This window comes from Microtus oregoni, unplaced genomic scaffold (assembly GCF_018167655.1).
Source record: "Microtus oregoni isolate MIOR12 unplaced genomic scaffold, Mior012 000014F_ref0000157, whole genome shotgun sequence".
NCBI classification, from domain to species: domain Eukaryota; kingdom Metazoa; phylum Chordata; class Mammalia; order Rodentia; family Cricetidae; genus Microtus; species Microtus oregoni.
The window spans coordinates 17,232,062-17,254,040 of NW_024543073.1; the positions used below are offsets into that span (position 1 = coordinate 17,232,062).

General features: G+C 42.7%; 1 protein-coding gene across 3 annotated transcripts; it reads left to right on the plus strand.

The window, feature by feature from the left end:
- The first annotated feature begins 27 nt into the window (after positions 1–27).
- Utp15 (UTP15 small subunit processome component) lies at positions 28–18,211 on the plus strand. Of its 3 annotated transcripts, none has more exons than XM_041663687.1 (14): positions 31–160; positions 873–1,033; positions 3,009–3,179; positions 4,664–4,756; positions 4,847–5,031; positions 6,315–6,493; positions 7,146–7,271; positions 9,552–9,687; positions 10,286–10,370; positions 11,148–11,294; positions 12,590–12,691; positions 13,790–13,923; positions 14,334–14,392; positions 17,835–18,211. In XM_041663687.1, exons 3-14 carry the CDS (start codon positions 3,090–3,092, stop codon positions 18,083–18,085), a joined length of 1,587 nt encoding a protein of 528 aa, XP_041519621.1. In that variant the 5' UTR covers positions 31–160; positions 873–1,033; positions 3,009–3,089; the 3' UTR covers positions 18,086–18,211. The 3 variants fall into 3 exon arrangements, with proteins under 3 accessions (XP_041519623.1, XP_041519621.1, XP_041519622.1); XM_041663688.1 differs by having other exon boundaries at positions 873–980; XM_041663689.1 differs by lacking the exon at positions 873–1,033 and having other exon boundaries at positions 28–160.
- Positions 18,212–21,979: the final 3,768 nt, after the last annotated feature.

The window sequence follows — 21,979 nt, forward strand, 5'->3', positions numbered from 1 at the left end:
GCCCGCGACGCACTCCTGCGCCTGTGCGTTTCCGGCTCCTGGAGCGTCCGCGTGAGTTTGAGCAAGTGCTTCAGACACATCTCCTGTAGGGAGCTGGCCAAGTCAGGGGACTCGTCCTGGGAATCGGGGTGCCTCGGCGGACCCGCGGGGCCCCGCGGAGGTAGGCGATGGTGGTTCCCGGTGGCGGCGCAGGCTTGCTCAGGTCCCACTGTGATCTCTGACATGCTGGACGTGCTGCCCAGGCTCCGCAGGAGATCACCGAACTTACCTGCCTCCGAGGGTCCTTGCGATTTAATTTCTCCCAGGCTCTGTTTGTTTCTCCGTAGTCGCTCTCCTAGCCGCCGCTGACAGTCCCTGGAGTAACCTGCTCTTCTCCAAAACCAAGGACAGAATTGTCTTAGTGATTGGAGAATGGCTGGGTATTCGTCTCCCTCTGCCCTGCGCCCTGCTCCTTTGATGCCCATCGTGTCATGTTATGCTCACAGACCCCGCTGAACTGGCATACTCTTTCCAGGTGGAAGTAAACAGCTTCCTCTTCTGTGTGCTCACCGCTCTAATTACAGAGTTTATTTGAACGTTTTGTTTTGTAGTAATGCCTGTTGTTCACTGAACCCCAGTTTTCTTTAGGCTCTGGCTCCGGCTTCCATTCGTTGTCATGACATCTCGCTATTTGTTTGCACTGCCTTCCCGCACACTTCCCACCAACGCCGTTCTTCATTTTTGCAATCTAGCAGGTCACCGCTGCTTTTCACTTCTTCCCTCCAGACGCTTTTATTTCTAGAAAAAATAGACTTATGAGGTACTCTTCCTTGGATCTAAACAATGCCGGTTTTTGTGTATCTAGTGAACTAAAACAAATTTTTTTTTAACAGGTAAACATTGTGCCCTATGTAGAGTGATTGGGCTTGGAATTAAATGAAGTAGCCCTTGACCTCAAAGAATTCTACTCTCTTTCACAAACAACAACGACAACACCAAAGGTTGTATCTGTGATTATTGGGGAAGCCTACTGTAAACACTGTAAATTTTTCTTGTAAGTCATTAACTATATTAATATATATTATATGAAATGTATGTATTTGCTTGTTGGTTGGCCAAGTCTAAAATATTTACCATCTTGCCCTTGATGGAGAGTGTTTTTGAATGCCCACTGTACAGCTTTGTTCTTGTTGTAGACCACTATTGATTTTGATTTTATATTTTCCAATAGGAATTCACACGATGCTCCTATCCCCCTTATAAAAAGATCGTCGTTTGAGCATTTTTCCAAACAAATATTTCCAGTATATTGTTTTATTTAACTGGAAAAAGAGGCCATTACAGTGCGGTGTGACTAAGTACATTTACAGAAATAGAACCAAAAAGGATCGTGGGAGAGAGCACCCAGTCTCAGAAGGCAGAGAGGGATTTCTGAAGGACAGTCTGATTTCCTGTGGCTATCTTAAATAGGAGGTGGATGGAGAAATGTCCTTCCTGGTCGAGAGCACATGCTGAAGTCAGAAGGAATGAGAGTGCCGAGTTTAGTGAACCGTAAACAGTTGGTAATAGCAAGAGGTGACACTTAAAGGGCCAGAGCAAATGGAACCTTGCATGCTAAGAAGCTAGGGCTTCATTTTCTGGACAGTGTTCAGTTTTGTAGCAACACTGGTAACTATTTGGAAGATGGATAGAGGAGTCTAGGAGACTTTCAAATGGCATTGTTTCTATTCCATAATCAAAAAGACACGAGTAAGTGCAGTTGAACTCGGGTTAAGTGGAATTTAGGTTTAGAAATATTTGAGAGATTAAGGGCTGGGGAGATGTTTTAGTGAATTATAGTGGGGTCAGATCCTGAGCACCCAGGTAAAAAGGAGGGCTTGGAGTGTGCCTAAAATTCCAGTGCTGGGGGGCAGAGACAAAAGGATCTCCCAGACTTGCTAGCCAGGCTCGCTGGCTTGGCAGTATTGTCAGTTGGTGAGTTTTGTGGTCAATGAGAAACCTCATCCTGTCTCGGAAATAAGGTGCAGCACCATAGAGAAAGACTCTAGCTTTGCACACACGTGCACACAAAGAAGCCGCTGCGGGATGAGACCTTGATGTTTCTTTGATTCTTTTTAGGAATGAGGAGGAAAGCTAAGTCTAGACTCCTGATAGGCCCAGTTATTTCGGGTATTTGAAGGTTTAGATCATGTCTGTTTATTGTCCTAGTATTCCCAGTGTTTTGAATACTCTCTTATACATCGTAGGTGTTTTATTGAATAGAGAAGTTTTTCCCTTGAATCTTGGTTTGCTTTGCTGAATCAAAACAGCAGTCAGAGCATGTCATACTGTTTGTTTTGGTGCTGCTGATGGCGTCTTTGCAGGCTTTTCAGGGTGGATGGAAAGTAGCATCGCTGGAACCATATCTGGTAGACTTGGCTGTCTTCAGTTGGGTGCTTCACAGAAGATGCTTTGGTGTCATTGCATGTAAAGAGCTTGAATTTGTTTTTAAAATCTTATTCTACCATTTTGAGTTTATTCTATTTCAGTTTTCTATCTTAAAGTTTAAACCTTTTAACATTTAATTTTATGTCTTATGTCAGAAGATTATTCCTAAATTCATTGTGTCTACACTAAAATATTAGCTTTGTTTTCCTTCCTGACATTTTTTTTAAAGGGTCAAGTCTGTAGAGATAACTATATTTCTAATTCTTTATTATTTCTTTTGCCAATGAAATAAGTATTCTAGGTCTGCATGCTTTTCTGGTTTGACTCTTGGAAGGCTGAGTCATATTTTTTCTCAAGAGTTGCAGACTGGTCTTGAAGGTTTGAGGACACACATATACAGCCAATATGTACAGATGGTGTGATGTGGTACCCTGGTCTATATTGTTCAAGTGTCTCTCTCTTCTAGGGTTCCAGTGAAATGATTTACTGGTCATTAATCTATGAAGTTCCACATAGCCTTTTGGAAGAAAGTGGAAGGAAACTCATACTTGTATGTGAACGTTTATAAACAATATGTGTTTTAAAATATGTTCTTCTTCCAGGCATAAGCCAGAGTCCTGCAGTTATCCTGACATCAGTTCCAGACTGTTGACCCCTGGACAACAGCTCAACTATATGAAATCATGGCCGGTTATAAACCTGTAGCGATTCAGACGTATCCTGTACTTGGTGAAAAAATCACCCAAGACACTCTGTACTGGAGCAATTATAGGGTAAAGTACAAGAGGAGATGAGGGAGGCAGAGTTTGCACATTTCTTTATCTGTTTATGTCTGTTTCTCCAGTTTATGCTGGCAGAACCGTTAACTAAACTAATAGTTTAGGTGGATAATTTGTTATCTGTTTTATCTTAGTGCTTCATGTAAAAGTCCATACCACTTAATTATACTAACCATGCAGATGCTTAACACAGGACGTGTGTTATGGCAAATGAAACTCTAGACTTTCCTGCTTTTTCTTACTCTGAAATTAGCTTCTCTGTACTTTCCAATAAGACTTGGAATGCTTTTTGTTTAGTTTTGTTTAGATTGAGAACCTAGAAAACTAGAAAAAGTTTAGAACTAGGAGGTTTGGGGGAAATGAAATATAATCTAATAATAAAAATATAAAGAGACTGAGCCTTACTCACAGACTAAAAACGGCTATAGCTCAGTTAGTAGAATAATTGCCTGGCATGCATGAAGCCCTGGGTTCAATCTCCGTCCTTGCACAAACCTATTTAGTGGTACATGCCTGTAATCCCAGCACTTGAGAGGTGGAGGCAGGATGCTAAGTTCAGAGTCATCCTTACTCACTCAGGGAGGTTGAAGGTAGTCTCAGCCACGTGAAATAAAAAGCACTTGCTGCCTTTGCAGGGGACCTGGGTTCAGTTCCCAGCACACTGGGCAGCTTAGAGTTGCTCTTAACTCCAGTTCCAGGGGATCTAGTATCTTTCTAACCTCAGCAGGCATTTCACACATTTAGACGAGCAGATATACACATACACATAAATACAAATAAGATTAAAAAAACCCACAAGATAAAACCAATTGAGATAATAGTTTAGATACTGTTGATTCTGTAATATTGGGACAAATAAAAAGGAATTGAAAAGGGCAATTGACAGTAGCTGTCATGATTTTATAAAAACATTGTTTTTGCTTTGTACTCATGGCTTAAAGCATACTAAGACATGTAAAAATATTTATTGATGTATCCAATGCAATATTGGAATTCTTGAAAATTATGTCCATTGGATGTGGACTGTAAATTACGGTGAATCTTTATAAAAATGGAATGTAAATTTATTGCTTATATGCAGAGATTGCTAAGGTGGGTTAGTGGGTGCAGAAAGATGTAGATCTGTTTTATGGTCTGGTCATCTTTTTATTAACTTAGAATCATAGTTGGTAGATACAGGCTTAGCTCTTCTTTCTCTTGGGCGTTGGAGTAAAGTCAGCCACTGAGACAGCGGGATGCGGCTCTCCAGCTGCGCTTATCTTCCACAGTGTCAAAGGGGTAGTATGGGGATGGGCAGCAGGATGGGTGTTGTTTCACTTTCCTGTCTCTTTACCCTTCCTCTTTCCCTCATATTTCTCTAAACACAGCCTACTAATTAGTACTTAGAACAAAAAGAAACGATCTGAAGGATAAATAGCATAATTCTGTGTGTGGCTCGTGTTTTTAACTCTGCCAATACTCTCTTGTTTTTCATTAAGACTCCTGTTCAGATTAAGGAATTTGGTGCAGTGTCCAAAGTGCACTTTTCTCCTCAGCCTCCATATAACTATGCAGTCACAGCTTCTTCAAGAGTAAGTACAATAGTGAGCATCTTTGTTCTTGGTGTAGGATTTACTGCTGAGCTTGGGCCATCTAGTGAAGTGCTGCTTTTTTTCTTACAGATCCACATTTATGGCCGGTACTCTCAAGAACCCATAAAAACTTTTTCCCGTTTTAAGGACACAGCATACTGTGCGACTTTTCGACAGGATGGTCAATTGCTTGTCGCTGGCAGTGAAGATGGTGTAGTTCAACTTTTTGATATCAGTGGGAGGGCTCCCCTCAGGCAGTTTGAAGGCCATACGAAGTAAGAGCCAGTTTGATGTGTCTTTGTTTTCATTTGTTCTTTTTCTCCTGAGCACTCTGCCCCATGCTTTTGATAAACATTGGTTGTGTGAAGATTATGCCTGTATGTACTTTATTTTCTGTTTTCTCAGAGAAAGAACTTAACCTGAGTTCTGCCATTCAGTTCCTAGAACTTGTGCCTGCTCTGAGAGTTGTGTGTGGTGTTTAGAAAGTGGTCTTGTCTAGGAGGCTCAGTGGGACCTGTGCGCAGCTGAAGATGGGGACCACTGGTCTAACAGCAGCCTTCAGCTCTAGTGATCCTGTCGGCTCGGCTGGCTCAGACCCTCTTAGCTGAAGTCACGCTGCCTTTGTTTTCTTTGATGTCTGGTATTTGCCCCTTGATAAATTCAGGTTTCTGACTTTTGTTTCAGGCTCACTGGAGTCATTGCTGAAATCTGCTATTGATATAAAATATCCAAGTGTTTCTTTTTATTTTCTTTTTCTAACTGCAAACTGTCAGGATGTTTGTGCCCATCATTGAAACACTCAAAACAGAAACTCTTCATAGCTAGTCTTTCTCAAGTCTTTTCAAAGAGCTCTTTGTTGTGTTTTAAAAAGTGTGCCTTTGCAGAGCTGGAGAGATGGCTCAGTGGCTAAGAGCCTTGCTGCTCTCGCAGAGGTTCAGTTTCCAGCCCCCACACGGTGGCTCACAACTGTCTGTAAGCCCAGTCCCAGGACATCTGAGGGCACCAGGTGTGCGTGTAGTGCACAGACACCCATGCAGATGAAACATCATTCTATAAAATTAATAAATAAATAAAAACTTTAAAAAATTACCTTTGTTGCAGCATTTAGAACCCTGTTTCACTAATGACTGTATTCTGTTATGTAATATTCTTGCTAATCTAATAGTCACATGGTATCACACTTTGGGACATAGTATTACATTTACATACAAACACCCATTTTTCTCTTATTTTTTCTTTCATAAATCTTTTCTATTTTCTGAAGCTAAGTATTTATTTACTTATCGTGTGTGTGTTTGGGTGTGCACATGCCTGTGGAGTCAGAGGACACATTCTGGAGTTGTTCTCTCCTTTCATCATGGTGGTCCCAGAGACAGAGCTCGGGCCGTTAGGCCTGTCAGCTAGTGCCTTGACCCAGGGAGCTCTCTTGTTGGCCTTAGGACTCTTTTTGCTTGTTTCATTTGTTTTTTTTTTTTTTAATCTAGGAAGGAACATTTTATGTTAGAAGATGCAAGCAGTGGAGTTCTTCCCTTTTTGTAATCTGTTTTTGATCTTTCAGAGCAGTTCATATGGTAGATTTTACAGCTGACAAGTATCATGTGGTCTCTGGAGCTGATGATTATACAGTTAAATTATGGGACATTCCAAACTCCAAAGAAATTCTGACATTCAAAGAGCATTCTGATTATGTGAGGTGTGGCTGTGCTAGCAAACTGAACCCAGACCTTTTTGTAACAGGTTGGTAATCGCTTCTACTTTATTGCTGTAGATTCTTTAGGGTGGAGGGATTTAAATTTTCTTTAATAGATGGGGGTCAGTGGTGGAGCACGTGCCTAGTATGCATGAGACCCTAGGTCCATTTCTCAGCACCATAATATATATATATATATATATATATATATATATATATATATATATGTGTGTGTGTGTGTATGTGTGTGTGTGTGTGATTTTTATTAAAGTCAGTTCTTCTTTGTTTACTATTTCTTCTCTTGATAGTGGGTTTTGTTCCCTCTAAATGCGTTTGAGAATACCTTCAGCTGCTTGACAGCATCATAGGTGCCAGGTTGTAGTGGGCTCATGGTACCCTGGTTGTTAGAGCCCCAGCAGCCGCAGCACTGTAGGTGGAGCTCGGTTTGTGCGAGTGCCCGTACAGATTCTCAGATGATGACATGGTGACAGGAGTGGATTCTATGTAGTATTACATAGTGCTGTGTGATTAGAAACGGTAGGAGCAGACGGCTTGGAAGTACTGACTTTATGAATTATGTGTGCATTTTCAAAAAATCTCATGTAATGTTTTTCTCCTTTTAGTTTTAGTATGTGGATAGACAAACTTTATATTGTTATAAAGAGCAATATTCACATTATTCAAACATTTACATTTCAGGGTCATATGATCACACTGTGAAGATGTTTGATGCCCGGACAAATAAAAATGTTCTCTGTGTCGAGCATGGGCAGCCAGTGGAGAGTGTCCTGCTTTTCCCCTCTGGAGGTCTTCTGGTGTCTTCAGGTATCGTTTCTCAAAATAGCTTTCACCACTGTTGTTGGTCTCAAGGAGAGTAGATATTTCTTTTTGAGTTTTCATTTGTAGATTGTTGGTGTTTCTTGAATTTCATATCTTAGTATTTGTTCAGCAGCTAAGTGGGAAGGGCCAGTAACTGTCGTTTCTGTGTCTGACCCGACCTGGCAGTGGGAAGGGCCAGAACTGTCGTTTCCTGTGTCTGCCCCGCTCTGGCACTGTCTGCTGTTTGCACGTCACCGCTAATGCTAGATAGCCCTCCTGGTAGTTAGCATTCTGTTTTATAATTAAGAAAATAATGCCGGGCAGTAGTGACGCATGCCTTTAATCCCAGCACTTGGGAGGCAGAGGCAGGTGGATTTCTGTGAGTTCAAGGCCAGCCTGGTCTACAGACCAAGTTTCAGGACAGGCTCCAAAGCTACAGAGAAACCCTGTCTCAAAAACCAAAACAAAACAAAAAGAAATAATTAAGGGACTAATGAAAGCATCAACTAATTTATCCAAGGCAGCATGGTGAGTGGTAGGCTTTAAGTCCTGGGGCATGAGAATTTACTAGGTAATATATGTGTCCCACCTGACCACGCAAGTCTGCTCTCTTCCCCCTTCTGTTATTCCAGCTAACAAAGCTGCATAGCTTTGGCAGCCTTCCTTTGGGTCTGGAATCATGCTGATCTCCTTTCCTGTAACTCTGCAAACAGCACACATGCTGGAGAGGACAGATGTAGAGTGAAATAGGCCAAGCTTGATGCTTTTCCAACAGAGTGGAGTTGGACGGGTTTTGATGTGTTTACTAAAGTGAATTTTTATAGTCATAATGGGAGAAGTGGTCTGACCTTTTCATTTGTCAGTAAAGCAAAATTGTTGATATCTGAAGAATCTATTTACCTGGCCCTCTGTAGCTTCATATTTCTTCTTTTTAAAAATCTGTTTTATACATGTTTTCATACTTGTTTGACTTAAAACATTTTTTATGCCATTGTCAGATGTAATTCTTTCTTGTTTTGAGAAGTGGAAACGAAATCAAGTTGAACGGGGAGGGTTGAAATCTATGCCACCAGCTGTGTGTCTTGGGCAGCCTCTTAACATCCTGACATCCTGAGGAGGAGAGATTGTATTAGAGGAGTGACTGCAAACTGTGCTCCTCGTAAGCTGCCGCATTCAAACGGGAAGGTGGGCATTGAGTTGAGCATAGGTGCAGTGCCTTGACTAGGGCAGATGAGAACAATATTCTCCTCTACACACTCCTTTTTCACTGTCTCCTATTAGACTTTTACTTGATGGTTTTTGTTTTTTGTTTTTTCTTCTTCCTTTTTTTCTTTTCTTTTCTTTCTTTCTTTCTTTCTTTTTTTTTTTTTTTGAGGCAAGGCTTCTCTGTGTAACCATGGCTGTTCTCGAACTCTTAGAGATTCACCTGTCTCTGCCTCTGTATTGCTGGGATTAAAGGCATGCGCCACCACCGCCTCACTATACTTGGTGTTTTATTAAAAGTATTTACAACTTATTTTATGTGTATGTCTGTGTACCACATCACTCAGTGTCCTCAAAGTTCAGAAGAGGGTGTCAGATCCCCTGGAACTGGATTTATGGATGGTTGTGAGCCACCATATGGGTGCTGGGAACTGAACCCAGGTCCTCTGAAAGAGCAGCAACTGCTCTTAACTGCTGAGCCATCTCACCAGCTCCTAAAAAAATATTTTTTAAATCATAAGATTAAGTTACCTTTTATTACCTTTTTTGATTCTTAGAGTAAATTACTGAGTCTTTGTGGGGGTTCATGAAATTTTTAGGAAGCAGTATCTATATTATTGATTTTCATGGCTGTACAGTAGTCCTTACATTTTTTTAGTTTGTATGTGTGTGTGTTTGTGTACATATGTACATGTGTACGTGAGTGGTGTTCAAAGGACAACATAGATGAGCCAGCTGTCTCTTACCATGTGGGTCCCAGGAATCAGGTTTGGCAGGAAGGGCCTTTACCCACTGAACCATCTCACAGGCCCAGCATTCTCCTCAGCAAATTTATTGTGCTTTACTTGGAATATCTTCAGTTCCCTATTTGTTCTGCTTGATGTGAAATAAGCAGTAGCTTAGCCATGCTAACGCTTCTGTGAGTAGGGGTTTCTACCAAGCACCACTCCCAGTGGCGGGTGGGGTCAGGGCGTGAAGTCTGGCTCCGGAAGCTTTACCAAGCTCAGGGAGGGTGCCTCTGAGAGCTCCATCATTCTGAGCATGTAGGCAGAATATCACACAAGCGGTTACTTCTTTCCACAGGCGGTCGTTACGTCAAAGTCTGGGACATGTTAAAAGGAGGACAGTTGCTTGTGTCTTTGAAGAATCATCATAAGACTGTGACGTGTTTGTGTCTGAGCAGCTCTGGACAGAGGTTGCTCTCTGGCTCACTGGACAGGTAAAATTCTAGTTTTCTTGTGTGTCATTGTTAGCACTTACTGCTTGAGAAATTGAGTTATTTTTAGCAGTATTTGTGGTTAAAGAAATGTTGCAATGGTTTTCATAAAGGATAAAAGTCTATTGCTTTGAAGTAGTTTGATCTTTTATTTATATATAACTACTTATATTCCCCCAGAAATAAATTATCTCTTGCTTTAGCTTATACACTAGAACAATATTGCTTACCCACTTGAACACGGATCTTTTGAGATAGCTTATTTTCTTATAGTTTCTTTTAAAGCCATTTTATATATACATATGTATTTTGAAGTTTTTATTCTGAGGATATATTTCATTCTGGGTCACATTCTTTAAAATATAAAAATACAGCTGGGAGTAGTGACAGGCCTTTAATCCCAGCATTTGGGAAGCAGAGACAGGTGGATCAATGTGAATTCAAGGCCAACATGGTCTACAGAGCGAGTTCCAGGACAGGCTCCAATGGTACACAGAGAAACTCTGACTCAAAAAAACAAAAATGAAAACCAAAAAACCCAGAAACTTTGTATTTTCACTCATTTCTGAGGTGACTTGACAGAATTTTTCCTTCTCACCAGGAAAGTCAAGGTCTACAGCACAACTTCCTACAAGGTCGTCCACAGCTTTGACTACACAGCTTCCATCTTGAGTCTGGCACTTTCTGTATGTACTTTCAGCTCTTTTCAAGTTGTTACACACCATGCCCATCAAGTAAAAGTAAAGTGGAATCTTTGGGGTTACCTTTGGATTTAATAAAGCATATTAGTTGCTTGAGTCAAGACAGTTGCTAGGATGTGATGTTTTCTGATAACTGCATGAATTCCTACACCAAGGCTGGACTAGGACGGTGTTAACTCTTCCTTCAACAAACTCAAGGTGTTGCAAAGCCCAGGAATGGCAGGTTGGCCCCAGAAAAGGCAGAGAGGGCAGGAGCAGCTGAGTGAGCACTGTGCTTTCTGGAATGTTCACTGTTAGGTTTTATGAGGAGCCACATTTGGGCCAGAAGATACCTGAAATGTTACATGGGAAGTCCAAGTTGGGGAGGAAAAGTAAAGAGAAGCTCTTGTGGGGGAGTAGCTTCCGAGAGTCATGCCCCTGTGTAGCCCTCTCTCTACTCCAAGTACAGACACTTCCTTGACACTTGTCAAGAGGTCACAGCATCTAATAGCATGAGCAGCCGACATCAGCACTCTGATCCCATGCGCTTCGCTGGCAGTGCTGTAGAGGGAGAGAAGGTCCGTCCTGACGTCCTGACGTCCTGACGTCCTGACGTCCTGACGGTGGTTTTGCGATAACATTTTGGGTAGATCATTGTTAGGAGTGTCTGCATTGACTGGAACTGTGGGTAAGAAGTAGCAGGCATGGTATAAATGCTGTTTTGAGTCAAAGGTACTATAAAATGTTGGTTAAAAATAGACTGATTTTTCTGATTACCGTTAGCATGAAGATGAGACGATAGTTGTGGGGATGACCAATGGAATACTGAGCGTTAAACACCGGAAATCAGAGTCAAAGAAGGAATCTCTCCCGAGAAGGAGGCCTGCATATCGAACCTTTATTAAAGGAAAGATTTACATGAAGCAACAGGTAAGTATGTATTATTATTTTAAAAATATGACATTTCTTAGAAGGGTCATTTTCACCCATTCCTGGAATTTACTGCAAAGTATGACTCATAATAGGTACATTTATTTTGCTTTTTTTCCCATCAGAATTGGTTCCAGATTGCTATAGTACGTTATTGAAGAATAATGGGGAGCAGGGACTACCTACTTAATATCCCGAATCATGAACTAATACAGTGTTTTGCCATTTTCAGAATAGTGTCGGATTTGTCCTCTAAACCGCGTGTGGCTGTAATATCTTCCTAGGACTGGAGAGGGACTGAATTGTCAAGTTCGGGTGGCCCAGGTGGTCACCAGAGCTGTGACTACTAGATCTGAGTCTCCAGTTTGTTTTCTTCTCTTTATATGCAGTCATACTGCCTGCTTATTCATCTTTTTTTTTGAGTAAGTTTGCTCACAATAGAGCCACTTACATATATATAAGCTAAACATCATAAGAACACATTAACATGACAAAGTGTATCATTTGGATTATGATTATTACTGTTATTATTACACAGGAACACTATTTGTTGTGTATTATAAAAACATCCTGACTTTAAAATGTTTCACTGTATTGTGAATACATTTCTTTTTATTTACATATATTTTTATTGATTATTCGTGGATTTCCCATCATGCACTCTGATCCTACTTACCTCACTGTCCCCTGCTCTTGCAGCCTCCTCCAAAACAAAACCAAATTTAAAAGAAAACCAAACAAAACAAATAAAGGAGACTCTTGTCATGGAACTTGTAGTGTGGTCAGTTGAGACACAGTTTACCGTTCAGTCTGTTCATCTTTACTTGCAAGTGTTCATTGCCACGAGTCATCGATCTGGCTCGAGGCCTCTGGTTTCTGCCACACTATAATTAATGGCTGTCTTTGGGACTCCTCTTGGATATCCTGTTGTCCTGTGTTATGGAGATCCTGCTGTTTGGGATCTGCAGGTTCATCCCCTTCACATGCTCCAACGGTTCATAGATTTGGTGGATGCTGCGGTGGGCCAACTCGTAAGCCTGGTTGTAGGCGTGGGTGGTATCTGGATTGGTCAACTCACTAGCGTTCTCTTGTTGTCTCAACCCGGATGAGCTCTTCCGCTCTGCCTTGGCCAGCTCACCCGATGCAGCCTATAGCAAGCTCTCCTGCTCTTGGCCCCTCAGATCTGGGTCCCCCTCACTCCTATCACCAGGGCTAGCTCTAATGGAAAAAATTTATTTTAATGGAACTGTATAGATAGTAATTTTCTTCCTCTATAAATTTGCTTTTTCATTCAGGATGACATCATGATCAACAGACCAGCAAAGAAGCACCTAGAATGGTATGACAGGGACCTGAAAAGTTTTCGAATATCAAAGGCACTTGACAGAGTCCTTGAGGTAAGTGAGAAACACGTTCTTTCCACTTAACTAGGTTTTAATTTTGTGTGTGTGTGTGTAGCGGGGGGGGGGGGGGGCAGGGTCCATGTGTATGCATGTGGGAAGGCCAGAGATCAGTGCTGGGTGTTTGCCTCAGTTGTTGTCCATCTTCTTGAGATCATGTGTATCTTAGTCTGCTTCCTTTGCTGTGTAAAGAGCGAGGCCAAAGCAGTCTGGGCAGGAAAAGAGTTTACAGTGCATCAGGAGGTTCAGAAGTCAGGACAGGATCTCAAGGCAGAGAGACCTGGAAGCAGGAGCTGAAGTGGAGACCATGGAGGAGCACTGCTTACTGGCTTGTTCCTCGTGGCTTGCTCAGCCTGCTTTGTTGAACAGCCCAAAACCACCTGCCAAGGGGGACACCACCACAGTGAGCTGGGCACCCACATCAAGAAAATATTCCCATAGTCTTGTCCACAGGCTAGTATAATGGAGGCATTTTTCAACTGACATTCTCTCTTTTCAGATGACCCTGGCTTGTGTCAGGTGATAAAAAGTCCTTCCGAGGCAGGGTCTGTTACTGAACTAGGAGCTCACCAGGTGGCTGGCTGGATGGCCAATGAGCCCTCAGGATCCCCTTGGTTTTCTTCCCGGCATTGAGATCTGCGGTGTCTGCTGCCGTGCTTAGCTAGTGGTGGAACACACCTTTAATCCCTGCACTCCAGAGCCTTAGGCAGCCAATCTCTAGTTCAAGGCCAGCCTGATCTATAGAGTGAGTTCCAGGATTATACAGAGAAACCCTGTCTCAAACAAAACAAAACCAAACAAAAATAGTCTCTGGTATTATGCCTCTTGCCTCTAATCATAGCACTTGGGAGGCTGAGGCAGGCAAATCACGTGTTTGAGGTCAAGCTGGGCTACAGAATAAAGTTCAAGGCCCCCTGTGGCTTGTAAAGTGAGACCCTGTCAGAAAAAAAGGGAAAGGACGTGGGGAACCGTCTTGACGAAGGGTTTGATTTACCATGACTTGGGATTGTGAAGATAAGTTTGGTAGTTCAGTGCAGGGTAGTGATCTTTCTCTCGTCTGTCTTTTTGACTGTACTGACTCTAAACATTTTCTAGCCTAATTGTGTAATAAAGACGCCCGAGGTTACAGTTTCCATCATAAAGGAATTGAATCGGAGAGGAGTCCTTGCCAATGCTCTTGCAGGTCGGGATGAGAAGGAGATTACCCGGGTTCTGAACTTTTTGATAAGGTATGCTTGACTTGGATTTTGTGGCTGAAATCCTCCATTATTACCCAGTGAGAGACACCTACTTTTAGTTTGCTCTTTACAGAGAATTGGTGGAACAATTAGAGTTTGTTTTAGGGATGTTTTTCTTTTTTAATTTATCTATTTTTATTATTAAAATTTTTTTTTATTTTACATTCCAACCACAGTTTTTCCCCCTTCCTCTCCTCTTCTTCCCTCTCCCTTCCCCCATCCACTCCTCCTCAGTCTTCCATGGGAGTCAACAAAACATCAAGTTGAGGCAGGACCAAGCTCCTCCCCATGCATCAGTGCTGGGCGAGGCAACTCTGCATGGGGAACAGGTTCCCAAAAGCCCGCTTGAGCGCCAGGGACAGGCCTTGCAAGATTCATTAATCAGAAGTTTTGCTTTGTAGGAATCTGTCTCAGCCGAGATTTGCCCCTGTTTTGATTCGCGCTGCTGAGATAATCATTGGTGAGTAGTTGTAAGAGAGACATTCCAGCAGGCTTGGGAAAGCCGAGGTGCTGGGCCTGAGCTCAGCAGCAGAACATCTGTCAGCACGTCCATCTGTCAGGCGCCTGAGCTTGAGCCTCAGCGTTTGGAAAAAAATTAAAGAACCTGAAACAGAAAACCTAGGGGTACAGGTGCAATTAAAATATTAGAGTGGCAGATTTGAATTGGCTGGACTAAGATAATTACAGTTTAAGAAAGTTTTTTCCATGAACATATAAGGGTGGTGGATTTTTACATTCTTTTTTTTTTAATATTTATTTATTATGTATACAATATTCTGTCTGTATGCCTGAAGACCAGAAGACGGCGCCAGACCTCTTTACAGGTGGTTGTGAGCCACCATGTGGTTGCTGGGAATTGAACTCAGGACCTTTGGAAGAGCAGGCAATGCTCTTAACCACTGAGCCATTTCTCCAGCCCAGATATTTACATTCTTATATGGCTTATATGAAGGTGTGTATGGCCAGGTTTGTGCCCCAACTGCTGGCATTATAGGCATCTGCCACTATGCACAGCTATGTCTGCATGCTTCAATTGGAGAAGGAAATCCAGAGTTGGTATTTGGAGTTAGAACTGAGAGGTGTGTGCTAATTCCTATAAGATTCTCGTGTTTCCCTAACTGATCTTTGTTCTTTTCTTCCTTGTTCATTCATCTTTGATTTATTTGCTGGTTTATTGGATTGAAAACCTCTGATTCTCTCCTAATCCTCTTTTGCTCATCTGTTTTCTCTTGATGCGAATTTTCTCAAGCTCGTGTGATTGTGGCTTTCCTTCAGTGTCGTCTTCCTTATGCTGGTTTAGTGGCCATGGTTCGCTCTAGTCTACCCTCTCCGTCAGTTTTAAAGGTGGCTTCACTGGATGTAATTCTCTTGGTTGGTAGTTATTCCTCTTAGGATTGACATCACTCCCTGTTGCCTTTTCTTTTCTGAAAAGGGCTGATGTTCTAGTGCTGAGCTCACCTCCGTGAGTAATTTGGTCCTGCTGTGTGTGGTGGTCTTGTTCCATGCTAGCTGTAGTGTGATACAGAGGGTTCTCCTCTAGGGATGTGTGTTTAGGGTCTGAGTGCCCTTGTATTTGGATAGCTGTATGTTTCCCTGGACTTTGAAATTTACTGCTTCAATTTCACTGCCTAGATTCTGTATGCTTCTACAGTGAAGACTCTTAGATTTTTTTCCCTTTGTCATGCCCCAAAGTTCTTGAAAGCTGTGAATGTATTTGCTTTGGTTGTTGACAGTGTGTGTGATGGATATGATAATTCCTCAACCCACAATCTCCCATCTCTTGCTTGACTTACTCCAAATGTTTTCCACTGTGATTTGATTTATTGAATCTTTCATATCTAAGGTTTCCATTTGGTTTTTCTTAGAGTCTCTCTGAGGAATTCCTTGTCAGTGTCGTTGGTCTGACTGTTTCCTTCCTTCATCTGTTCCATGGTTGCCTCTTTGAGGTCATTGTCTTTGTTAGGTATTCAGCTATCTCAGTAGCTTCAGGGCCACCTGATGAGGAGTTAGTACCTTGTGGAGGACGCACACTGCTCGCTCCGCTTGTCTTCTGTTCTCCATTGTGACCGCACATCTGGGGATGGAATCGCTGCTGCGTCTGTATGGAAGGACACCTTTGCTTCACATCTCTGCCTACTACACACACAGTGGCTGAAAGCCAAACCCATATTTACACGTAACAAACCACCCGAGAACAACTGTACCCCCAGGAAGGAGGGACATGTGAGGCCCGACGGTGTGATAGGGTTAGCTAGGAATTTAAAACTCAGCCAAGGTAAAAATAAACAGCGGAAGTTAGTGAAAGGAAAGAGAAGCAGCAGGATTGGAGAAGAAGTACTTAGGGTGTAAGTGAGCAACCATAGCGAGGGAGAAGGAAGTGGAGCAGTGTAGTACACAACAATGCGGGACAGCCATCTCTTCCTGCTGAGGAGATGGGGGTGGCTGTCGCTGGGCTGAGCTCTGCACACCTGCGGGCAGACTCAACAGTTGGGTTATGCAGAGTCTACCCTCAGGCCGCCCTCATGAGCTGGGGACCACCAGGCTGGGGACCACTTTACATCAGAGGTACTCTACCAGTACCAGTGTGGGCGTGGAAACACCACACAGGGGCTGCGTTTCTGTGTAGTCTGGGGCTCAGAATGTAGAAAGCAGTCAGGCCGAGCGGACTCGTGCCGGTGGCTTCTGCACCACCACTGAGTGATGCTGAGTGCTCTGCCGCCGGGCCAGTCTCTGCCACAGCCCCTTCCTCCCTTGCGTTCCCATGCAAGGTCTGTTATTCTTCTTCTTGCAGCTTTCAGCTGCGGCGAAAAGTCGAGGGTGCTTTAGTTTAGTCCTTGTCTCTGGTGTAGTATCCAAGTCACAACCATTTCCCAAGTCCATATGGATTTTTTTGATGGCTACTTTCTTATCCAGTAGAGTAGAGAGACCTTTGGGGTTTAGAAATGAGAAAATGCAGATGCTCCTGGCCCCTGGCTGGAAGAGATTAAGATGGTTCCTTCCCATGACAAGCATGAACAAACTAGGGCATGCTTGCCACTTGAGTCACAGCTCTTTTTAGAGGGTCAGTTGTGTGACTGGAGCCTACCGACTTTCTCTAGAGGGCCGGTTGTGTGACTGGAGCCCACCGACTCTTTTTCTAGAGGGCCGGGTGTGTGACTGGAGCCCACCGAGTCTTTCTCTAGAGAGCCGGATGTGTGACTGGAGCCCACTGAAGCGGTCTTTTTCTCTCTTGCTGACAGCCGCACTGAGGAGGATTCACCCTGTCTGCTTCTGGGTCCTTTGTTTCATTTACAGATCTAAAGTTCAGTGTTTCTGGATTTCCCTTGGTCCTGCCTGGGACTTACTCATGCCTTTTCATGTGGTCCATTCCTTCTTGCAGCCCCGAACCTAATACTCTGTTTCAGATTTGCCACATGTCGGCATCCTGGGGCTTCCTCCATCCTTCTCCATCTGTTCTTCCGAGACGGGTTCTGTCACTGATGCTGAAGCTCAGTAGAGCTCAGCTGGTGGCCGGCCAGCCTCGGGTCTTCCCGTCTCTACTTCCCCAGGGCTGGGTTCCAGTTGTGTGCCAGGTGTCCAGCTTCTTTTTCTTGTCTTTTCTATGGGTTCTGGGAATCAAATTCAGATCTTAACTGTTTGCAAAGCAAGCACTTTCCCCAGCCCCCAGTCATGTAGTTTTTAACATGAAAATGAAAATAAGACCCCATACCCTGTATTTTATATAATTATTTCTTTTCAAAATTCATTTAATCAGATGGATTGTTATGCTTTCTATAAATTACAACTTAATTATTAAAAATACTGGTATTCAATGTCTTTATATTTAGCATCATACTGTTTCTAAATATTGATTTCACCCACAGAAAATGTTTCTAGTTAATATACTTTCTGTCCCTTTGTAGATATATATCTGCCTGTGATTGGCCAGTCACCCATAGTTGATAAAAAGTTCATAGTACTTCAAGGACTCGTAGAAAAAGAAATCGATTACCAAAGAGAACTCCTGGAAACCTTGGGGATGATGGACATGCTGTTTGCCACCATGACGAGGAACAACAGCGCCCCTGTGGCAGAGCACGTGCCTACTGAACTCCCAGAGGAGGAGAAGACAGAGACACTTTGTCAGCCCACTGATGCGGACAAGAGCTCCTAACTGGGAGTTGTTTGACTCTTAATCGCTGAGAAGACGGCATCTGCAAGACATTCAAAGAGATAATTTACAGGAGTTTTATGGAAGAGACTGGATTAATTATAATTGCGAAATAAGTACCTGTTTGAAGACATGGTTTTCTATGTATTAATTTGGTTGATTTTGTGGCATCTTCTGCGGGAAGGTTTTAGGTGTTTAGTCACAGTGTTTTGTCCACCCTGGATGAGTTGATACTGATTTTAATGGAGTCAAACTTGGTTGCTATGGGGCAGAGTCCTGCCAAGGGAACAGCACCTTGGTTTTTGTTTTGTTTCTACGTCTAGCCTGGGAAATATCAAGAACAAACAGCAACAGCAGAACCTCTTTCTCTGTATGCAGTGCCCCTGAGAACTTTGGTCTCTTTTGCTGTTATCCTTGAAGTCCTGGGTCACACATTCTCCCCAGCTGTTTGTGGGACTGTCTTCCAAGTGTGGCAGATCATAGACTGTTGCTCCTGGAAGCATAGTTAGGGTGTTGTAGTCCTTGCTTACCTATGAACTGTGCTCTCCACGGTGTTGTCTTTAGTCTGCTTATCAGGACAAAGTCCAGAGCAATCTGACTGAACCAGTCCATCCTAGTGTGCTGCCTTCCCTCCAGCTTCACCTGCCTCAGTCTGTGAGAAGGCTGTCCTGCCCTCATGGTAACGGCCCGTCAGCCTGTGCGCATGTTCCGAGTGGGTCTGTGTGTGTGGCCCTCCAGAACAGTTCTCTTTCCTGTACCTACTCTTCTTTTTCTCTGTTCTTTATGTTGTGGGTCTGAACCCTAAATGGGAGCAGTTTGCTTTGAAAAAATGTGGTTTTGAAAGTTCATTGTAAACCTTATTTTTTTTTATAAAAAGACTCTTTTCTTTTTGACTTTCTGAGGTGTGTCAATTCCCGATGGCCAGTGACTTGTGACCAGCATACTGGTCCACAGCCATTACTTCCCTCTCTTTCTTTAGCTCCCCTACTTAGGTTAGGATGTGTTTGATGACGGCATCCTGAGCTGAAGGAGTCGTTGGGGAAAGATTTTTGTAATGAGTGCTCATAATCTCAGTTTTATAACCTTAGATTCCTTAAAGCAGAAGTGGGGATATGTCTGGAATGTTCTGGTGTTTAAGTTCAACAATAGGGTTCCCTTTAGTGCGCTGAAACAGTTCTACAGTATGGTGTCTTGTGAGAACTTGGAGTTTGCCTTTTTGAGTAGTTACATTAGTCACAAATGAGAGCTTGTGCTTTAAGGTTGAAAGGGTTGACCTACTTAAGTACAACCATTTAAGTAAGTCTTCCTAAGTGTGCAGGGTGTGCACTACAGTTAGGATTCTACCTGAAGCTGCTGTCCCTGTGCAGCTCTGGAGGATTTCCTAACCATTATTCTCATCACAACTGTTTTTAAGTGTCAAATCATTCTCTTTTAACAGTGAATTAATTCAAGTCACTCAGTTCCCCAATCTTGAGTTCCTTATCATCCCTGTTCTGGGCTCGCCCGCTGGGGACTTGCTCCCTTTGAGAGTGCTGCAACTCTTGTGTAATATTTATAGCAATCACAAACCCTTAAGACTAGGAAGCATTTCCCACAATCTTCAGTGCAATTATGTTCAGGAGGTTTTGTTTGGTTTTTTTTTTTTTTTTTTTTTTTTTTTTTTTTTTTGAGACAGGGTTTCCCTGTTTATCCCTGGCTGTCCTGGAACTCACTCTGTCACCAGGCTGGCCTTAAACTCTCAGAGATCCGTACCTCTGCCTCCCAAGTGTTGGGATTAAAAATATGAGCTACCACACCCAATTTAGGGGTTGTTTTTATATTCATTAAAACTATTACTTGCTTTATGAAGTGTTTTAACATAATTGACATATTTCAATATGTAATGTTGGCCTTAGGAGTCAAATGCCTAATGAATTCTTACACTTGTGCTGCTTAGTTGGGAAGTTTTTGATGTTTTACCATGGATGCAAAAATAATGAAATATTGCTGAGAATTCATTTATGTTTAATTTATTATGTTAACTCAGACTTAAACATATAGGAAGGTTTGTTTGTTTCGAGTTAGATTTCTCAAATGCCTGTGCTGTTAAATTGCTTAAGGAATCGATGTCAAATGGGATGGTTAGAAACTCCACTGACTGAACTGAAATGAATTCTGCCAACCATTAAAGACTCCCTCAAATGAGGTTATTAAAATGGAGTAGTTTTCTCAATGGGATACTTCCAAGTTAAACATTTAACAAAAGTTTGAATATGCCTAACGTTAATAAATGACCGTTGAATAGTTTTATCTTTGAACAAAGTATCCCTGAGAAACTGAACCCCATTTGCTGGCAGATATTGTTATCTCTTCCTATGCCGTCTATTCCTGTAGCCATGGTGCCTGGGCCAGGTATATCCTACTCAGGCTCCGTCTACAAATTCAGATTTACAGTGAAATTGTTGTTCTAGGTCAGAACAATTTGGTTCTCAACCTGTGAGTCTCACACCCTTTGGCAAACCTTTTCTGTCTCAAAAAATATTTACATTATGATTCAGAACAATAGCAAAGTTACAGTTACGGATAGTAATGAAATCATTTTCTGATTGGAGTCACCATGAGGAACTGTATCAAAGGGCTGCAACATTAGGAAGGTTGAGAACCACTGCTCTAGGGAGATGTGGGAGGCTGGGGATGCTGTGTTGGGGTCTTCAGCAGAGGAAGCCCTTTCCAGAATGCATCTTACATGCAGAGAAAATAAAGTCATTGACTGCCCTGCCTCACCAGATAGAAGTGCTTACTCCCTGCCAACTTTCTCTCCCCTTTATCTTTTTTTTTTCTCCCCTTTATCTTGTCTGTACTTCTTCCCTCTCCATGAAGTTCCTTTGGAACCCTCAATAAATTTATTTTTCTTACTGCCCGAGTGTGAGTAGATTTTAAAACCGAATGGCTGAAGACTCCATGATCTTGAGACATTGAGATCCAGAGGTTATTGAAATGAACAAAATAAACCACAGTCCATTTTAGCTAACATTGTGGTTGAGGGAAGGTCTGGTAACGTCTGTGGGGGATCAGATGATGGTCAGTGATGTGCAGAACAGCCCAGATGTAGGAAAGACTGATGTGTTTCCAGCTGGTGTTATCATTGGCTTCTGTCCTCAACTCGACACACCTAAGAAGAAAGAACTGAAATTAAGGAATTGTCTCCTCCAGGTTGGCCTGTGGGTATATCTGCGGGGCATTTTCTTTTTTTTTTTTTTTTTTTTTTTTTTTTTTTTTGGTTTTTCGAGACAGGGTTTCTCTGTGGCTTTGGAGCCTGTCCTGGAACTAGCTCTGTAGACCAGGCTGGTCTCGAACTCACAGAGATTCACCTGCCTCTGCCTCCCGAGTGCTGGGATTAAAGGCGTGCGCCACCAACTTGATTACTAATTGATGTGGGAGGGTCCAGCCCACCGTGGGCGGTGCCATTGCTAGGCAGGTGAGCCTAGGGTATGTAAGAATGGTAGCAGAGGCAGGCAGATCTCTGTGAGTTCGAGGCCAGCCTGGTCTACAAGAGCTAGTTCCAGGGCAGGCTCCAAAGCTGTAGACACCCAGTCTCAAAAAGCCAAAAAGAAAATAAAAACATGGTAGCTGAACTTGAGCCTGGGAACGAGCCAGTAGGCAGTGTTCCTCCATGGTCTCTGCTTCAGTTCTTGGTTTACCTTAAATGGTGGACTGTCAGCTAAATAAACTCTTTCCTCCCCAAATTGGTTTTGGTCAGTGTTTTATCACAGCAAAAGAAAGCAATTAGGGCAGCTGGCATCGAAGACTGCCAGATGGTCCAGAATAATTAAGAAAGGAAGCATGATAAGTTTCATACAAAGACTGATGGTCGATAGAAATCTGGCTAAGGACATGAGGTCAGTTGAATTTTGGTTT

What these genes read in the sequence shown, in the direction of transcription:
- Utp15 (XM_041663689.1), top strand. Translation starts at nt 3,090, where the DNA reads ATGGCCGGTTATAAACCTGTAGCGATTCAGACGTATCCTGTACTTGGT. An exon ending in AGGTCTTCTGGTGTCTTCAG is followed by an intron (nt 7,272 to 9,551) that starts GTATCGTTTCTC and finishes TTCTTTCCACAG; the next exon opens with GCGGTCGTTACGTCAAAGTC. An exon ending in TCTTGAGTCTGGCACTTTCT is followed by an intron (nt 10,371 to 11,147) that starts GTATGTACTTTC and finishes GATTACCGTTAG; the next exon opens with CATGAAGATGAGACGATAGT.